At 35.3% G+C, this 17,968-nt stretch overlaps 1 protein-coding gene across 3 annotated transcripts in view; it reads left to right on the top strand.

Annotated features, from left to right (window-relative positions):
• The window catches only part of TTBK2 (tau tubulin kinase 2), a 104,828-nt gene that overhangs the window by 40,366 nt on the left and 46,494 nt on the right, over positions 1–17,968 (top strand). For 2 of the 3 annotated variants that reach the window (XM_055716602.1, XM_055716601.1), the window contains exons 5-6: positions 596–736; positions 3,025–3,129. In XM_055716602.1, the coding sequence (XP_055572577.1) occupies positions 596–736; positions 3,025–3,129 (246 nt within the window). Of the gene's footprint in view, positions 1–595; positions 737–3,024; positions 3,130–4,002; positions 4,075–17,968 lie in introns of those variants that run through there. The other variant, XM_027807944.2, reaches the window with a different exon arrangement.

Genomic DNA, 17,968 nt, shown 5'->3' with positions numbered 1-17,968 from the left:
CTTATCTGCATCAGCCAACCTGCCCCTGAAGCCAGCCCACAGCTGTATGTTATCAATATTAATTAACCCAGCTTCATTCCTCTACAGTGCCCTTGTTCACACTGTTCGTCTTCTGTTATTTTGGCAGACCAACAGTTCTGTGATATTGTGGGTGTGTATTTCCTGCATAGTATGTTTTTCGTCTCTTTGATTAAGTAGTCAGAGATGCACTGTATAAATAAATAAATGATGTACTCTTCCTTAGAGGTGAGTGTGAAGAAGTCTTTGTGAGCATTTTTTCAGTGGCCTCTTTTCAGGTTGATGCAGATACAATGTTAATTAATAGTGTATGTCTTAGTCTTCTAATAGAGATTAGTTTGGTCCATGTTATTTAGAAGCAGAAAGATACTAGGATTCATATATTCAAAAATAAATTATAAACTTAATGTTGGAGACACTCAAGGACATACAGTCATTGCATTTAGGTAAGATATGTTGTTATTGTGTATGAAGATAGGCAATGAGTATTCCATGGTTAACCATGAACAGCTAAAGAAGTAGGAAAACTACACTGTCTTGGTATTTTTTAATGAAAATATCCTTTTAATTTCATCAGGGTCGGAACTTGGCAGACCTGCGTCGGAGTCAATCTCGAGGAACATTCACCATTAGTACCACTCTGCGGCTTGGAAAGCAGATTTTGGAATCTATTGAAAGTATCCATTCTGTGGGATTCCTGCACAGGGACATAAAACCAGTAAGTCTGCCCATTAAATCCAAACATGCAAGTAATATATGGTTGTTAGATGGCTGCATAAATAAGAATAGGTTCTATACTAGATGTTAAAATGAAAAAATGAGAAGGGACAGAAACTTGAATGTTTGTTCATCAAGGGCAGATTTTTTCTATTGATTAATGTTGAATTGCAACAACAACTGCAGTCTTTGTCATCATTGTCTCCAGTTACTTAGGACTCTTTGCAGTTTCCTGTAGCTAAAACTTCCAGCTCTTACCTGTAGCATCAAGCAATCAAGAGTGTTTGTCATGAGTTTGGTTAATGGCAATTAATATCTTCACATAATAAATCTAAGAGAATAGATACTAAATGTAGGGTGTATTTATAAGATCTTCAGTAGCATTTTATTTGTGGTTAATATATCTAAAACAAGGGAAGAAAAGACAGAGAAAACTATTGAATTGTTTTATTGTGCAATTCTGGTAAATTGAGTGTTGTCAAATGTCATGAGGGCAGTGCCTTCTTGATAGCACCATGCTTTTGTTCTTATTGTTTTTTATGGTTTTCTTTCAATTGATTCCTGATTTATTTATATCAGCTCTATATTAAAATTACCATTAGAACTCTGAACTTTCAACATTTGTAAATGAGAAAAAATAAATGAATCTTGTGTTTTCTAATAGATGCAAATATGGCTGGTTATATCTGGCATATATAGCTAAATTTCCTGTCAGCTGAATAATATTTACGTAAAACTTCTGGTAAGTTTCTGTGCATTAGGGGATTTTCATTTTCATCACTTCTTCCTTGCAACTTTTATAAAACTTGCCTTTTCCCTGACCCATCCCCAAGACTTCATTTAACAGGAAAAGGATACAGAAGCAGTGAATGTCAAGTGAAATAGGTGAGAAGGGGTTAGCTGGAGCACAAGATTTTAATGATGAAAACAATTCAAGTTTTGAATGGGAAATGTGTTCCTTTATGGCTGGCAGGATGGATTGGGGACATCTTGTTATCTAGCTGTATCTTGGAGTTTTTTGGGCCAAATAAGATGGAAATGGAGAATGCTGTTAGGGGATGGAAAATCCCAGAAAATTAAATGTTGAGCCAGGATAAACAGCAGTGTAAGGTAGTATATTAGATTCATAAAACAAAGAATTTTTCTTCCCCTTTACGAGTTATGTTGTGACTTACATGTGCAAAAGAAGGCATGATTGCTTTCTAACATGCAGTTTTCCTGGCTTGAAAATTCAAGTCCATTTTATTTTTTATTATGCATTTTCTAGATAGATTATACTAAAAGTAAGCATTGCGCTGAGCTGAAATCTTGAAATCCTTGGTTGGTTTTTTGACTTGTGGTGAATTAGGCAATACTGAAATTCTGTTCCATTTAAAAATAATGTTAAACACACTCATGTCAATTTATGGTTTCAATTGGTTTTCACCCTCATCCTTTGACATTGAAGCAGCTGTGAATTTCAGTTTTATTTAGAACAGTACTACTGTTTCACTTCATGGGAAAAGCAAAGTAGTTTTTCTAGAGTTAACTGCATTAAGCTTCCAGTTTGCTCAGATATGTAGTTTGAATTCCATTTCACAGAACTTGTTTTTAGCTTTATCTTTTTTAAGGGGATTTGGTGGGGAGAGACTTGAACCAATATAGCCAATATGTTCAAGCATCATAAACTAGGGGTGTTGAAGAATTGTTTTGAAAGGGCTAACGTGGAATGGTAATCTGTAGAGGCAAATAAGAAAACTTACTGAAGCTTTTCAGAATTAATTACCTCCATAAGTCCTCACTAACTTTACAGCTCTTACTGTTTAGTTGCTTTTGGGTTTTTTGGGGGTTTCTTTAGTTAAACCTGATTCTTCCCCCTCACATGAAAAGCAAAAGGCAGTGTGCGTGCCCTATTGTGCATTCTGCATATATGATAGGTGCATTTGTTTGGATGAACTTGTCAGTCCCAGGGTTGGCAGTTTTTTGAAGTGTCAAAACCAAATGATGTGAGTAGGTGACACAATTGAAAAATTCTTGTTAAAAATTAATATATTCTAAGTGGCAAAGTAAGATGACAATCTCTTTGGACCATGTAGGCTGCTGCTCAGATACGCTAACTTGCATGTCTCGTTTTCTTAACAATGTTTTCTTCAAGTTTAATGAGAATTTAGTAGAACTGAAAATATGGAAGGAAGGATAGAGAGGTAGAATGTAGATTTTCTATGATTGTGTTACTGCATTGATACATGCACATATTGAAATGTATGTGTATTTATCTGTCTCTCTCTCTGTATTTGTTTTTTTTCCTAGTCAAACTTCGCCATGGGACGTTTTCCTAGCACCTGTAGGAAGTGTTATATGCTGGATTTTGGCTTGGCACGACAATTTACCAACTCATGTGGGGATGTCAGACCAGTAAGATTCTTTCAAAGTTTCAATTTGATTAATTGAATGTGGTAGTAGCTGTCTTTTTTTTCTGGAGAAGTATGAGACTTGCATTGAACTGGTAACTGGTCTGAACTTGACAAACATTATCCCAGATCAGAAATGCAGTGTTATTTATTGATTATATTAAAAGATTGGCAGTCAGGAGTGAATTACGTTTCTGATCATTGGCTTGAGCCAGAGGTGTAGTCTATAATATTTTTGGATGACCTCTCTTCTGGAGAGAAAAAGAGGAAATCAAGTGACAAATAGGTTTTCATTAAATATCAGAGTAATAGACCACAGTTGAATTTCACTTGGTATTAAATATTTTATTAAAAAAAAATCTATGTAGGAGAAAAAAATCAAACACTAAACTGAATGTATAATCTTCTGAAAGAGAAAGTCTGAATAATTAAAAGTGATAGGAGACTAATTATAACATACAACAGGACGTAGTTATGTGTAGTTGCTTTATTCCCATGCGATACAGTCTGAAGAAAATTGTAGATAAAAGCGTATCAATGAGGACATTATAATTTTAAGTACAGCAGAGCCTCCCTAATTCACTGGCGGGCAGTCCTTTTGTTAATTTCAAAGTTTAAAAATGAGCAAGTCAGTACTGTGGTATATGGTGATGTTTAGTTTACATTTTGGTGGTAATACTGAATAATGTACTAGTCAATATTGTGTAGCATATTTATTAATGTGATGTGATTTGAGTGGTAGAAACCATCTCTACAGGATTTTCAATTTTATGTTGGCTAAGACATTGGGAAAGCAGCAAATTTTTGTGTGCAAATCATGAGGTATGTGAATTAGTACGGTAAATTAGCAGGGTTCTGCTGTACTCTATTCCTTCAGCCATAATGCTGGACACTGCAATGAAAGCAAAGAGCAGGGGAGACCAACAGAGTGGCTGCTGCTGTTGGAAAGGTGAGCTAAACATTTTACGTAGTTTTAAATTTTTTTTTTATTATTTTTATTTCTCAGTGTTCTTGTTGTGTTCTGTATGTTTGGCTGCTTATATTTTTCTAACTAACCTGTAATTTCGAAGAGAAAACAATTTCCAAGATTCTGAAATTTTTATATATATACACACACCCCAGTGGTAGTATTTTCAGGAAAAAATAGGCGATGACGACGGAAAATTTAATATTTCTGCTATTCTCTCTTTTGTAACAACTCGGCTCTTGCCTTTTTGTTTTTCATTGCAGTGCCCTACAATGTAACTGAAGTAATTATTTGATTTAATGTTTAGAATTTTCTGACAGTGTAATCCATATTAGTAGAGTGGCAGTGAGGGGGAAAAAAAAAGACTAGTTTTATTTATACTTAATAGTCAGAAATGGCTCTTGTATTGATAGCAACCATACTGTTGGCCTTGCTTACTAATAAAATGTATTAATATTTTCATTAAATGTGCTATATGCTTCTCCTTAAGGCTATCCTTCTTCTAAACTTCATTAGATTTCTTCAGCAGATACTGCAAATAACCTGGAAAAATGTAAAAGCATGTTCTACAAAAAACATAGTACTCTGTTGGTAAGAACCTGTTCCTTAGTTAAGGCTGATTGTTAGATTATTATGCTAAGTCTAATTTTCTACATACGTGACTTTCACAGAAAGAATCTAGTCCCATTGAGATTTTACATATCACCACCGAGTCCTTGAATTTTCAGTGTGTTCTAAAAGAATGAGAAGAGCAGTTTTGGAAATTATAGTTTCAAGTTTTAGTCCTTTAGTACTTTTGTATTCCGCCCAACATTAAGGAATTCCTGGTGGCCATAAATCTGTTTGTTCAACTCAAAAAGATGGAAGAAACTTATATGGATATATAAGTTGAGAGCAGAAAAGTTTATGACAGGACAGTATTTTCCCTCTGGAAGTCATTGGCCAGCACTACTGGTTAGCATATACATTCCGACAAGTGGAGAAAATAGTTTCCTTCAAGACTGATAGAGAAGAAAGGTGTGTAGTTCTTAGACAAAATGCAACTTAGACTGGCAAGTGGGTTGAAACTAAAACACAATTACAAGCATAAATTATAATTAGCTTTATAGTGTACATCTTCTTGTTAATCTAGGTAGTATTCACTTGACTGAAGTTCAAACAAGAAGTTGAAAAGAGGTCCTTATGGTAAGGAAGACTTGCTTTATCTTGTGAAATGAGGTCAAGAAGCAAAGAGGAAGTGAGAAATTTATCAAACCATTAAGCTACCCAACATTAGAGTCTTGGTTAATTGCAGTATATTGTACCAAGACAGAGGAATGCAGCAGAGTTTCGTACGTCTTCAGTGTGATAAGGTGTTCTTGTTTCAGATCTGTTATAAAAAGAGGAATTATAAAACGGGAATCTATGGTTTTATTCTGGTATTTGCCTGAACTATGTGCCGGTGGCTACTACTATCTTTGACCATCCATTTGGACTCTTCCATATTTCTGTTAAGCCTGTGCTTATTCTAGTCTGAACCTTTTCTTTTGTTTACCCGCTCTGGTTTCCTTTCTACATCCACCTTCTCATATTGCTTTGCTTCCAGTTTGCAGTTTTGGTGCCCACTGGAATAGTACAATACAACTAAGTGAAGTTTTCTTTGCTCTGAGTTTCTCTTCTTGGCATCATGATGAAAGCTGAAAGCATTCTGGAGTAAGAGAAAAGAATTTCAGGCTGGTGCAGCTCTGGATTGAATTATGCCTCGTGACAGATAGAGCACTTGAAGAATCTAAATGCCTTATTCAAACAAGACTGTACTGAGTTTGTGTGAAATACAGCTTTGCAAAAGCTCAGGCATAATCAGTTTGGGATGGCTAGTAGAATATTCCTTGACATCATCATGGTACACTCTCAGATCTCTCCTTGTCTACCTTCATTCCGAGGCACACAGGATGTAGGGTTCCTACAAATTACTGTGAGAGTTAATAACCGAAACAAACATTTGTGTCAGCTGCATTAAAGAACAGTTAGAAATGGTTTGCTGAATTAAAAGCAAGCAGCTACAAACCCAGTCATCTAACATGAAGAATTTCAACTTAAGTTAGTAATATGCCATAAGTTTCAAGTGGCTGAATGCAGGAGCTTATATGGAAAATAGTGGCCAGTGTTTAAGTATACATTTTACTACAGTTGCTACATATGATACATTGGCAGCAAAGTTCACAAACAGGCAGCAGTGCTAGTGAGTCTGGAGGAATTCCGATGAAGTTCCAGCAATATTCTAATAGAAAATGTTTATGCTTCAAAGTAGAAATGAAGATTCATTCAGGCTAGATAACTTAAATATTTCTGGTACTATCTGTAGTAATTACTTTTTTTGTTTCACATTGTTATTACAATAGTTACCAAACATACCTGTTTTCATTACAGAAAACACGCTGATGATACAGACACTTCCCTGGCATGGACTTGGTTCCCCCTCATCTTTTCTGTGCTGTATAGACCCGTTCTGAACATTAGTTTCTTCATGTGTACTGACTTGTCTATAATACTCCAAATCATGACCTATGGAACTAAGTCTCCCACGCATACTATTAATTCAATTGCAGCGGTTTAATGAGTTATCAGACTCTTTCTGGGCAAATTTTACAGTAGCATTGGATCTATTTGTATTTGCTGCAGTCTGTTTTCTCATCTTGCTGCCATGCTTTTCTACCTTCCCGAACAGGCTGCAGAATTAAGTTAAAAGCATCTCTTATCTTCCATGATAAATTAAATTATTCTCTAGAGTAAATAGATGTTATAACAGCAAAAATTGCTCACAGGATTTTTGTGCATTACAGACAAACAAAGCCTGTGTTCAAGTACTGCTTGTTTCAGTTGAACTTGAGTATAATCTATATTTTCCTCCTTTTTGGGTGCACTGACATCTTGAATTCTCATTTGATTGTTGTTTATTGCTAGAGAGTTTTAGAATGAGACATTGACACATTAACTAGAATAAGAACATATTTTAATTTATGATTACTGTGAAATAAAATAAGATTTATCTCATTGTTTTGCTGCTTCTGCTGTTGTTTACCATAAGTAGTGTTTATTATAAAGTTCACAACAAATAAAGCTATTCTGATTCAGTCTGCCTTGAAATTAAAAGTGGCTCATACATTAGTAAGTTGAAATTATTCTATTTATTAAAAAAGATGTGTTAATTAAATTGTCTAGGGATCATAATATAATCAAGCTTGCAAAGAAAATTGTGTAGGTAGTTTACAATTGGAAGAAAATGTTTAGCTTGTCTTTAGTGAGAGATGTTAGCATCCAGAATTTTAAAATTTCTGTAATTATGCCATCAGAACTAATTTATATCTTTTCCCATGCCCATCTGATAACTACATCCTGTCTATTGACATCTTCTTTTTCTGTGCTGGTTTTTCTTCTCACCATTACTAGCTTTTCTCTTCTGTGATTCCCATCAGCTTTCTCTCCTTTTCTCAGTTTTTGCCATTTTCCATTAATAGAAGTCTTAAACCTGAATCCACATAATTTCTGCTTCTCTGTCTTTGGTGACAGTCTTGCTTTGTCTCACTTTCTTCTGGCTTCAGCTTCTTTGATGATTTAATTTCAAGTCTTCTTTCTTCAGTGTATCCCCCTCTAGTTTTATGTTCCCTCCTTTTCCCCTTTATCTTCAGATAGCCTCATTCATAAACACATTTTTTAATCTCTAAGCATGTGATTCACATTTATGATATCTCTGTTCCAGTACAGTTTCCTTCTGTTCAAACTAAAACTGTCATCTGTCTCTACTGTCTTTGTTAACATCTTATGATGAACTCAGACCCAACATGCTCTTGGTGTCCTTTCTCCTGAGCCAGCCACTCAGTGCTACTTCTGTTCCTAGTCATGGCACATGAGATCATCTTCCTGTCACCAAGGCTTACTGGCAGTTTTGACTTGGTGTGTCTTTATATCCAGGCTCTGTATATATCCTGACAGTGTTTTCTGTAAAATGTGTGCATACATTCACATGTATATGTATAAGGTGGGTTGGATTTTTTTTTTTCATTCACAAACCTGAAGATCTTGTGTAGGATCACCATCCCCTGCCCTGACTGTTACAGTACCCATTTTCTGGTTTGATGAATACAAGGTTTTTGTCTTGACAAACACCAAAATTCAGGGTGCTACTACAGATAGAATTTACGTGATTTGTTTTGATTATATTACCCTTCCGAAGTGCATCAAACAAGCTACTTATTTTCATTTTTAAGGCTTCTAAAGATCTCTGCCCACACAGCCTATTATCTTTCATTCACAGGACAGATAAGCAACAGTAAAGATGCTCTGTTTACTACTTCTGGATTTTTTTAAAAAAGGAATTTAATTCTTTATTTCAGGCTGTTGCTTATGTTGGGAGGGAGATTTCTATAACCACCCAAAACCTCACTGTTTTCTTTTAAATCACTGTTTGGAAACAAAACTGGACAAGTATCATTATTTTCTGTAGGAGGTGGAAGTAATATTTGTTTGTCCCTAAACCTTCAACTACAGTCTTTTATGACTGTAGTTCTTATTTAAGGTTTAAATGGAATGTGTGCTTAACAGCAAAAAGCAGAATGTAGTGGCCAGTCTGTATAGAACTACACAAGGATGGAGATAATACTGCATATGGAAAAGATTATCTTCTAATACAGAAACTATACATGAATGGTAGGAAGTCTTATATATGCATGTGCTATGTACATATTGCTGGCAGCTTATTTTTAATTACTGAAAAGAGTAGTTTCAATATTGCATTTTCACTTTGGCTGTTAATAATTATTTCTGGTAGACAGTTATGGAGGGAGGATTTTTTGTTGTCAGTTAGTTATTTTCTTCCTGAGAAGTTATGGTGTCTCATTCAACTTCTTACCTGGAAGAATGGTCAAGGCACAGAGCTTAGAATGAGAAAGCCTTTCTTGAAGATCATCCCGGCTAATTCCATGAAGGGTTCAAACCATACTTGAAAATTAAAGGATCCCACAGATTTTTGCTGTCATGCTTGTTAGATCCTAAGACATCTCAGTCTTGTTTTCAGAAATGTTGTTCATCTTTGTACTCACCATCTCAATGTCTGACTCCATGGTGATTTAGCACCATTAAATTTTTGCTACTAGGGAGTCAATTCAGCTGTGGTTGCTCCTATCTAAATGCTGTTTTGAGAAAAAGCAGGTTTAATATAAAGAGCTTCTCAGAAAGTAATATTTAAAGAACAGAAAGAGGAGTCCTAAGTGAGTAATTCAGTTCTTCAACACTTGTAGTACTTAATGTATTTTTCATTGCATTTTGGAGTGTCACATGTGGACTGTCTGTTTACAGAATTGAAGAGCAAGCAGTTTTCAGCCCATTTCACTGTTTTTTCCCAGTGGGATTTGCAATAGCATGTTGTTGTGGTTTTTTTCCCTTGGATTAGGTTATCTAAAATGATCTTCATTTGGTTTGCAGCAGCCAGATGACAGTAAAGCTGATTTTGCAAGTAAAAAAAATGAGACTTGAAGGAGCTATATTGTTGCTTATCCACCAAGAATGTGATAGAATCTAAGAAATTGTTTCTGTAGGTATTAGACATCTTTATATCCACATTTTTCTATCCATCAAACGCCCTTTTTCAAGAAAAATGCAGAACAGTCACAAAGCTTAGGCTTTTGAAGTCAGTAAGCAGCAGTTTTCATATGAACTGCTGTTACAGGATGCACTGATTTTTGCATGTCTGAAGGACACAAATGATTCACATGAAATACCAGTTTTTCTTCTTAATTATCAGTTAGCTTTTCCTCATTTATTGACTCGGGGACCTGGCCAGTCATGTTGTTTGGGTCATCCATTCCATCTGCACCAAGCTTTCAATACAAATAAAGGAGTTAAAGAGCACAGGATTGCCACCAGTTTTTACAATTGGGAATAAATTGCTGTAAACACAGAAGCATATGGTATTTTTGTTTTTCCTTATTCTTTCTGGTTTCCCTTGTACTTCTGTCATCGCCTTTTTTGCTTTTTTACGGAAGCTTCCCACACTGCAGCTGAAATAGCCTTTTATAGCCTCTCTGCAGAACTATATAATTTCTTCCTCCAACAATACAGAACTCTTTCAGAAAACAATGAAATAATACATCTCCAGTGTATTTCCCAAATATTTTAGTTGTAGCTGTCTTGGTTCCCTTCCCTACAAAGTGAATGCATAGTTTCAAAGTCTTATTTTTACACATCGACTGTATAGGTAGTAATCTGTTGTAAAGTTGATAAAAAGGGATGGAATTGATCATAAATATAATACACCAACGGTTAGAGGAGGACTAATCTGTTCTGGTATTCCATAATCATTGTCTAGACTGTAACTTCAAATTCATCGTTTTCCTTCTGGGAAAGTAATCACCCTTCTTTATAAAGATGAGTAAAAGTTCATTTCAGGAAATTATTGGAAGGAGTATTTTAAGAGAGGATTTTATGTAATGAAAATGTTTGTGTTCAAGGTTTATTGGTCTGCATTTAATTTTTGTTTTCTGGGAACATATTTTGACCACATATTCTTTTGGGAAACCTTGAGCAATGGTATGTGTGTAGCTGGGAATAGGATGAAGAATATGGAAACTCGGGCAGTATCCAAAATCTGAAACTAGATTTTACATGTTGGGGACAGTACTAAGAAACAGGTATTTGGGGCAGATGTAGAACTAAATTCTAGAATGGAAGTTGGTAAGGAAACACTTAATTGGTGTGAGGAGCTTTGTCTGGTGACAGAAAAGATTGGAAGAGAACAATGTGTGTGGGAAGAACAAAAAAACTGCTGGGGATGATGTAGGCTGTTAGAAGAAGGAAGGAGGAAATAGGGTCAGGGCATTAAATTGTTGGAGAGAGGAAGCCAGTAATTGAATTAATGGTGTAGATAAGAATTGATTACTGCAAAGCAGGGTAATTAGAATTTAATTGTGGGGAGACTCTCTAGTCATCAGGCAAATACATTTAGCAGGGTGCAAATCCAGTATATTTATGAGGTTCATAGTCTACTGTTTATTGTTTTTTGAGACTGTTGTCAAAGGATATTTTACCTACCATTTTGTTTTCCATTGTCCTAGTGATAGCTGAAGTAAGTAGTACCAGCATTTGTTTTTTCTTAAGACAAAGAATAAATTATTCTTTTTCAGTGTAAACCTAACTTCATAAACCTTCAGTTTACATATATCTGTTTACATGGCGATAGTGGAAAGTGAAGGTGTCAGCTGTGGTTCAGAAATAAAAAACCTTGAGGGACAAAATCCAAAGGACGCTTGTATTCTTAATATCATCAGTACTACAGCTAGCTCTTGGGCAGTTGTCATCAGCCTTGTTTTAAAGTGAATGTTAAACACAACTTTCTTTGAGGTACTATTAAATTTAATTTAAAGCAAGCAAAATAAAAGAAAAAAGAAGCTGCTAGTCATTGCTTTTAAACACATTAACCTTTAAAAATGAATTTGAGTTCATAATTCTTAAAAAAAAATCCGTAAATTCAACCATCATGTATTATCACAGGCCTGTGTTTTGTCATCTTTCATTTATGTGGACTTCAAGTTACAAATAACTGAAATGTATTTGTTTTACAGAGAAGATAATATAACTTGTATGCAAGCTGAGATGACAAAGTTAGGGAAAAACACATTTGAATTGAAAAAGTATCTATAAGAAGGTGGTGTTTAGATAAGACCTTTTTATCTAAAACATTTGTGTTTTTCTACTCACTGACTGACAGCCTAAAGAATTATTGAATTAACAGCCAGTCCTTTGAGTCTGGTGATTTGGACTCAGCAAAGATGATTGAAGGAGAAAACTCCTTTTTTTTTTTGTTCAGTTTGGTATGTGAGCTTCCTCTTTCAGAGTATTCTAACTAGTGGGTTAAAAGGTGTTCTAATGAGACTATTTAGTCTGTGGAACTGTGCTATTTTTGATAAGTAAGGTTTTTTAGGTCAAAGAGAGAGTTACCCTATGACTGCTTTTCTCCCTCTCCCCACCTTTTTCCTGCCCTTCCCAGTGACTAGATTTTGGGTCATTCTTCCATTGTTACATAAAATGGACAGTTCCCACCCTCATAGGTTTGTTTAGCATCACCTTAATTTCAAGTGTCTAAACTTTCTGTATTTATTTGAAATAAGTAAAAAATTAAAATTAATTCTTTTAACATACATTATGGAGGTTTATGGTATTTTAAATCTAACTTGCTAGATTTCTTTTTTTACCTGGAAATTTGAGATCTCAAACCTAACCAAGCTGGGAAGTCTTGATTTGAGAACAACTAGGAAATGTAGTAACTGTTTTTTCTGATACCTTTGCATTAAAGGAGTCACAAAACTCTTACTCTAAACATTAACAAAAGGATTCAAATCCAAAGGAGACAGGGTACCCACCAAAATTTTCTGAGGAATTAATCATGCTCTTTACTAGTCACCTGTCAGTAACAAAATTGTCTCTGACTCCTGCTAAAGCAGAAGATACAGCAGCTGCTACACAGTCTGACCGTTAGAAAAATGCAGTGAAAGCAATTGTGAATGCAAATGTTTAGATCTTTTTATTGTCTAGGGAAGCAGTTACAAACCTGTTCACATCAAACAACGAACATATTATTCTATCCAGGTGTTTATGTACAAAATCAGATAAGTACTGCTTGCCTTTCGGCAGTGCTCTCAGGTTCTGATGATTTTCCAGCAAATGAGTTTTTATCTTCAAGTTTCACTTTAGGATGACAGATGGTGTCTGGGAAATATACTTTGAAGGAGCAGAATTCTTTGCAGGGGGGACAAGCGACAGGAATCTCAACAAAAAAAACTCAAAACAAAATAAACACCTAGAACCAACCCCACCCAGCCCCTGCACAGAGTGCGGCACAGAAGTGAGTTGGTAAATAACAAAGCAGAGTATTAGGTGCATTTTGAAAGCTTTCAAAGTCTATTGTACTTCAGTTAAATACAGGGATAGAAGGTATAAGTTTCTTGTATATTCATCTTTTACTTTTGGTTTTTACTTCATGAAAATTTGGGAATGGTTATGCATGTGAATGGCATAGTGTGTGTTTCTTTTAATATTCTGGATTATCTTGATTGCTTGATCTCCTGTCACCTTGACAGAAGAATTGCAGATTGTCTATTTCTGTGTTTGGAAGAGAACATAGTTTTTATGGTACTGAAAGAGTGGAAGCTATATCCACTAAATGCTTTCTATGATGGGAAAAAGTGTGGAATAATTTTAAGGACTAAAGGAGCAATGGTGAATCTACACTGTTGTAAGAAACAAAATCACTGTAAATCTTTAGTCTTCTCTGAAGGCAGTTTGGACCCAGAGACTGCTTAAAGATGGATTGCTCATAGATGCTTCTGAATCTCATTTTCAAGTAAATGCTGTTATAGCCTGATCTAGAAACACTGATATTACTTCAAGAAAAAAGTCTCAAAAGTGGTCCACAGGTAGTACTGACTAAAACTGGTGCTGTTTTATTTATTTGCCCCAGTGCCACTGATGATTTAGAATTTGTGGCAGTAACTAGTCCTGAATAATACCTTGACTATGCATTTATTACAAATAAAGAGTCTATATACTGGAAGTTGTGCAAGAATAGTTACTGAACATTGCATCTGAATTAAAAATTGAGTTGAATTGAGACTCCTTATTACATTTAAATTATTGGAGCACTTTGGTCAACTCCAGAAAATAGTGAATTTATCAGGTTTTAGTTTTATTTAAAGAGCAGAAAGATACATTGTATCTTCATCAGTTTCTTGATACATTCTCTGCTTTGAATGACACAGATTAAGACAAAATCCAAGAACAACTAGGACATGTTTTCTGAGTACAGTATTAAATGGCAGTGGATTATATGAAAAAAAATTCAATAGTACAAAAAAGTTCCAGGGAGCTGTTTCAATTCATAGTGCTCCATATTAAGCATATAATAAATAATTGGCTAAAATATGTAACAGGTCTAAAAAGACCTCTCTTCCAAACCTGACTGAAACTGTTGAAAGCCAGATGCTGCAGGGTAATGGTCCATGTCATTTTATTAAATGTACTGTTCAGTGATTGTTTCATCCTGTTGAGAAGCATTTTGTTGCTGGCATTTACCTTATGCTATCTTTTCTCAGTAATGTTCTCTCTCAGTCCCTAACAGTACATTACACAGGGATGTGATTAGTTGAGGACTGCATATTTGCACCTAAACAAGTAAAATCATTTTTATTTTTCCTTTTGAAATCTTACCTTCCTCAGCTATACTGCCTGTCTTATATTTAACACGTATTGTCACTTAAACTTGCAGTACAATTTTTGAGCTCCTCTTCATTTCATTTTTACCTTCAAGTTGTCACTAAATCATATTGTTTTCTCATGGAAACTTATGAAAACTTCTCTGAAATTTATCCACATGCCTTCAGTCTTTGGATAAAATTTTCATCAATCCTTAGGTTATTTCCTTGTAATTTATTGCAACAACTTCTTTTTAGCCCCCTCTTTTCAGAGTCACTGTCGTGTGAGTGGAGTTTACTGGAGTCATGCCTTGCTAATAATTGCGCTCCTGTGTAGTTAGGCGGCTCCTGTCCGGGCTGCAAGTGATGAATGTGACAAAGAAGTGTCTCTGTAGTTGTAGGTGCTATGGTACTATAAATAATACGTTATAAAGAGGAATTTGAATCTGAAGATAACCCTGTTTTACCCTTCCCTTTTATCGTTTTCCTAACCGGTTTCTGAAAAACACAAGAACATGAATAGTTCAGCATGCATTCTCAAGCTGAGTATGGAGGCACCCTGTGACATGGAGCAAGAGCTATGTAATTGTTCAGGCATGGCACAAGAAGCACTCAAGAGCCTTCCAGCGCTCCCATGGGGCTAATCTGCTCAGGCTCAGCAAAGGCTTGTCTTCATTACTGCTGTACTGGACTAATAACAACATCACCTTCTCCTCTTACTGTCATAGAAAGATTCAAATCATGGGAAGGATGATGGAGGAAGCAAAACTTGTTAATCATTTTCTATGTGTATAATAATCCTCTGAGGCTTTTACACATTGATATGCTTTAGAGTAGATCTTTCATAAGTTGTATCTTTGAGTGAACACTCCATTATCTTGCAACAGAATTTTTTAAGCAGGGAAGTGATGAAAAGTTACTTTTCCCTCAGCATTTGCATGAAAGCTATGCATGCTGTACTGGACACCTCAACGCTACTGGTTATAAAGCATGTGCATGTTAAAATTTGGCATGAGAAGTTCCCAGGATGAAATGTCTATAACTGGGCAATCCTAAAACCAGAATTCTTTTTATTAATTTCTACAGTTTGTCTAACAAAGACATAAATTAATGTGAAGAATGCACTGAACGCGTTGAAGTAATGTCAGGCATTAAATGGTTATGTATCTTGCAGTGGCTCCTCCCTATCAAATCCTTTCAACCAATCTTTACCAAATCACTGTGAGTTCCAATTAACTCTTAAAATTCTCCCTTATTCCTTGTGAGGTCTGTGATCAGATTTCATGAAATAAGGGAGAGAAATGCAGTGTATGAGGTATGAGAAAGTGCAAGGGAAAAACAGGAGGAGGAGAGGGAAAAGGGTGACAGAGAGAATGAGTATTATTTACCTGCCCCATTCCCTCTCTACTGCAGAAGTAAAGATATCAGGTGCCAAAACAAAGAACAAGAAATGTTTGGTGATAACCTCAAAGGTAAATGCTTCAGTGACCTTTAAATCTGGAGGTAGTTCAGCTGTATTGGTGTGAAGCATTGTGTGGGCTATCTGGCCTGGGGAGACCACTGTGCTCTACCAGGACCAGAAGTAGTGCCTGTCTCTGTAGAGCATTGCACGGGGTCAGCTGCGTCTTGAAAGAGTTTGAGAAATATTTCTTCTGATCTGTATGAAGGGAGGAAGAAGACATGACAGGGAAGTGGGGTGTAGTGCAACAAAGCTAAAGTATGTCCAATTTTTCATTGTTTCCAGCTTAATGAAGAGTTTGACATGATAGAATAAGTGGCAAGTTGCAGTTTTAGCTTGAACCATAGGACAAGTGTCTTAATCACATATTTTGAGATCAGCCTCCTAACAGCCGTCTCTCTTCTCTTCAGCACTTCTTGGGAAGATTCAAGAGCTGGGACTGTAAAACATTAAAAATAAGTAATAGTTTTGTAGTGAACTCTCTAGCAGAAAGGCATAGAATGAGCAAGAAATTATAAACAAAGGAATATTTAAAATATTTAGCGTGTGAATCTTAGTTTATGTTAATAAAGTTTTGCACTGATTGTGTGTTTTGCAGCAGTTAGCAAAATTACTTCAGCTATTATGGCACCAATGAAAATATTTAAGGAGGGACCAATGGAGACATACGTATATGTGATACAATTAAGCTGCCAAATAGAATGTGATAAAGTCTTGAAAATAGAGTTGGAAACTATTTACTGCATGTTCTTTGTTTCTAAAATAAATATTTTTATTAATAAATAATGATTCAAAAGTAGTGTTGGAAGAGAGGACTGAGGTAATTTTTTTGAAACCTGACCATCCTTTCCTGTTGTAGCCCATTTCTGATTTTCCTGTCTATAAAATTAAACTTTGTACATTTTGCTACTGTAGAACAAATAAAATGTCTAAACAACAAAGATTTTAAAACTGTGTTTTCAGGTTTTCTTCGCTAAATCTGCATGCCAGCCTATATTACATGTATTTTTGGAAACAGATGAGATCTGCAAGATTTCCTTCTGAATTCTGAGCTAAGCATTTGATAGTTGATAGCTTTCTAAAAAATGAACTACTTTAAAGAAAAGAAGATTTGTTTCAGTAAATGGAGTTCTGTTGAAGAGTCTGAGATTAATTATTACAGTTTTATATTTTCTTTATTACTTTCAGTTCTGTTGCAAAGGAATTGTTATATAATATCAGAGCCATTCAATGCAAGACATAAACAAATAGCCTCATTCTTAAATAACCTGTACATACTCCTTAATTCTTTCCCTCATCATCTAAGTCAACAAAGACTGGAGCCTAATTAATCTTTTCTTTTCTTGTTATTTTTTGGTTGTTTTTTTTTTTCTCCTTAAATCCCAGGGAATACTAAAGAAGGTCTAGATTTTTATGTCAAAATGTCCTACATGGAAATGGTCATTTGCCGGAGAGACTAAGCCAAGAGGCCTTTGTTTTATTAGTCTTACCAGAAGGAATCTGCATGAGTTGAAAGAATTAGGACATTAGTCATTTGAGGCTCCATTTCTGAATTATGACAACTTTATAGGGAAAACAAGGCAGTTAGTTTGGAGAGGTTTTTGCAGACCTTATTTTTTAATAAAGAGATTAAAATAACTATTAAATAGTTATGTTTCAAAAATTTTTGAAGTAATGCATAGCTGTGATATACCTACCAGTGTTATACCTGTGCAGATATAATGACACAGCTGTGTTATACCTACCAGTGTAACACTGTTACGTTTCTCTGCCATAACCTCCTTCAAGGACATAGAGGGAGATTATTTAAAGTCATACAGTCTTTATATGTAGCATTTTCAGCATCCTCTGAACATGACCCTTGCAAGTTTGATTGTGCTATTACTGACAAAGAAGAAATGAAGGAAATCAGTGTTATAGAGACAGACAGCTGGTGTCTTGTGTGTGATGTGTGATAGTGTGAGGTGAAAAAGGCAGGTAGTGAGTTAAAGTAAAAGATGAAAAACAAGAATTATGAATTGACTTACAAGTGACACAAGTAGAATGGGTATATGAATTGAATCTGATCTGATATTTTAGAACATCTCTATGGAGTATTCTTGCAACAATTAAATGAAATGAAAAACTTAAGAAAATCATGTATGGTTATTTGTTTGAGAGGAAGATTGTTTGTGAGCTGGTGTTTGAGCGTTTTTGG

This window comes from Falco cherrug, chromosome 7 (genome assembly GCF_023634085.1).
Source record: "Falco cherrug isolate bFalChe1 chromosome 7, bFalChe1.pri, whole genome shotgun sequence".
Taxonomy (NCBI): domain Eukaryota; kingdom Metazoa; phylum Chordata; class Aves; order Falconiformes; family Falconidae; genus Falco; species Falco cherrug.
The sequence above is the reverse complement of the archived record's forward strand: the minus strand, read 5'-3'. Positions and strand labels throughout refer to the sequence as shown.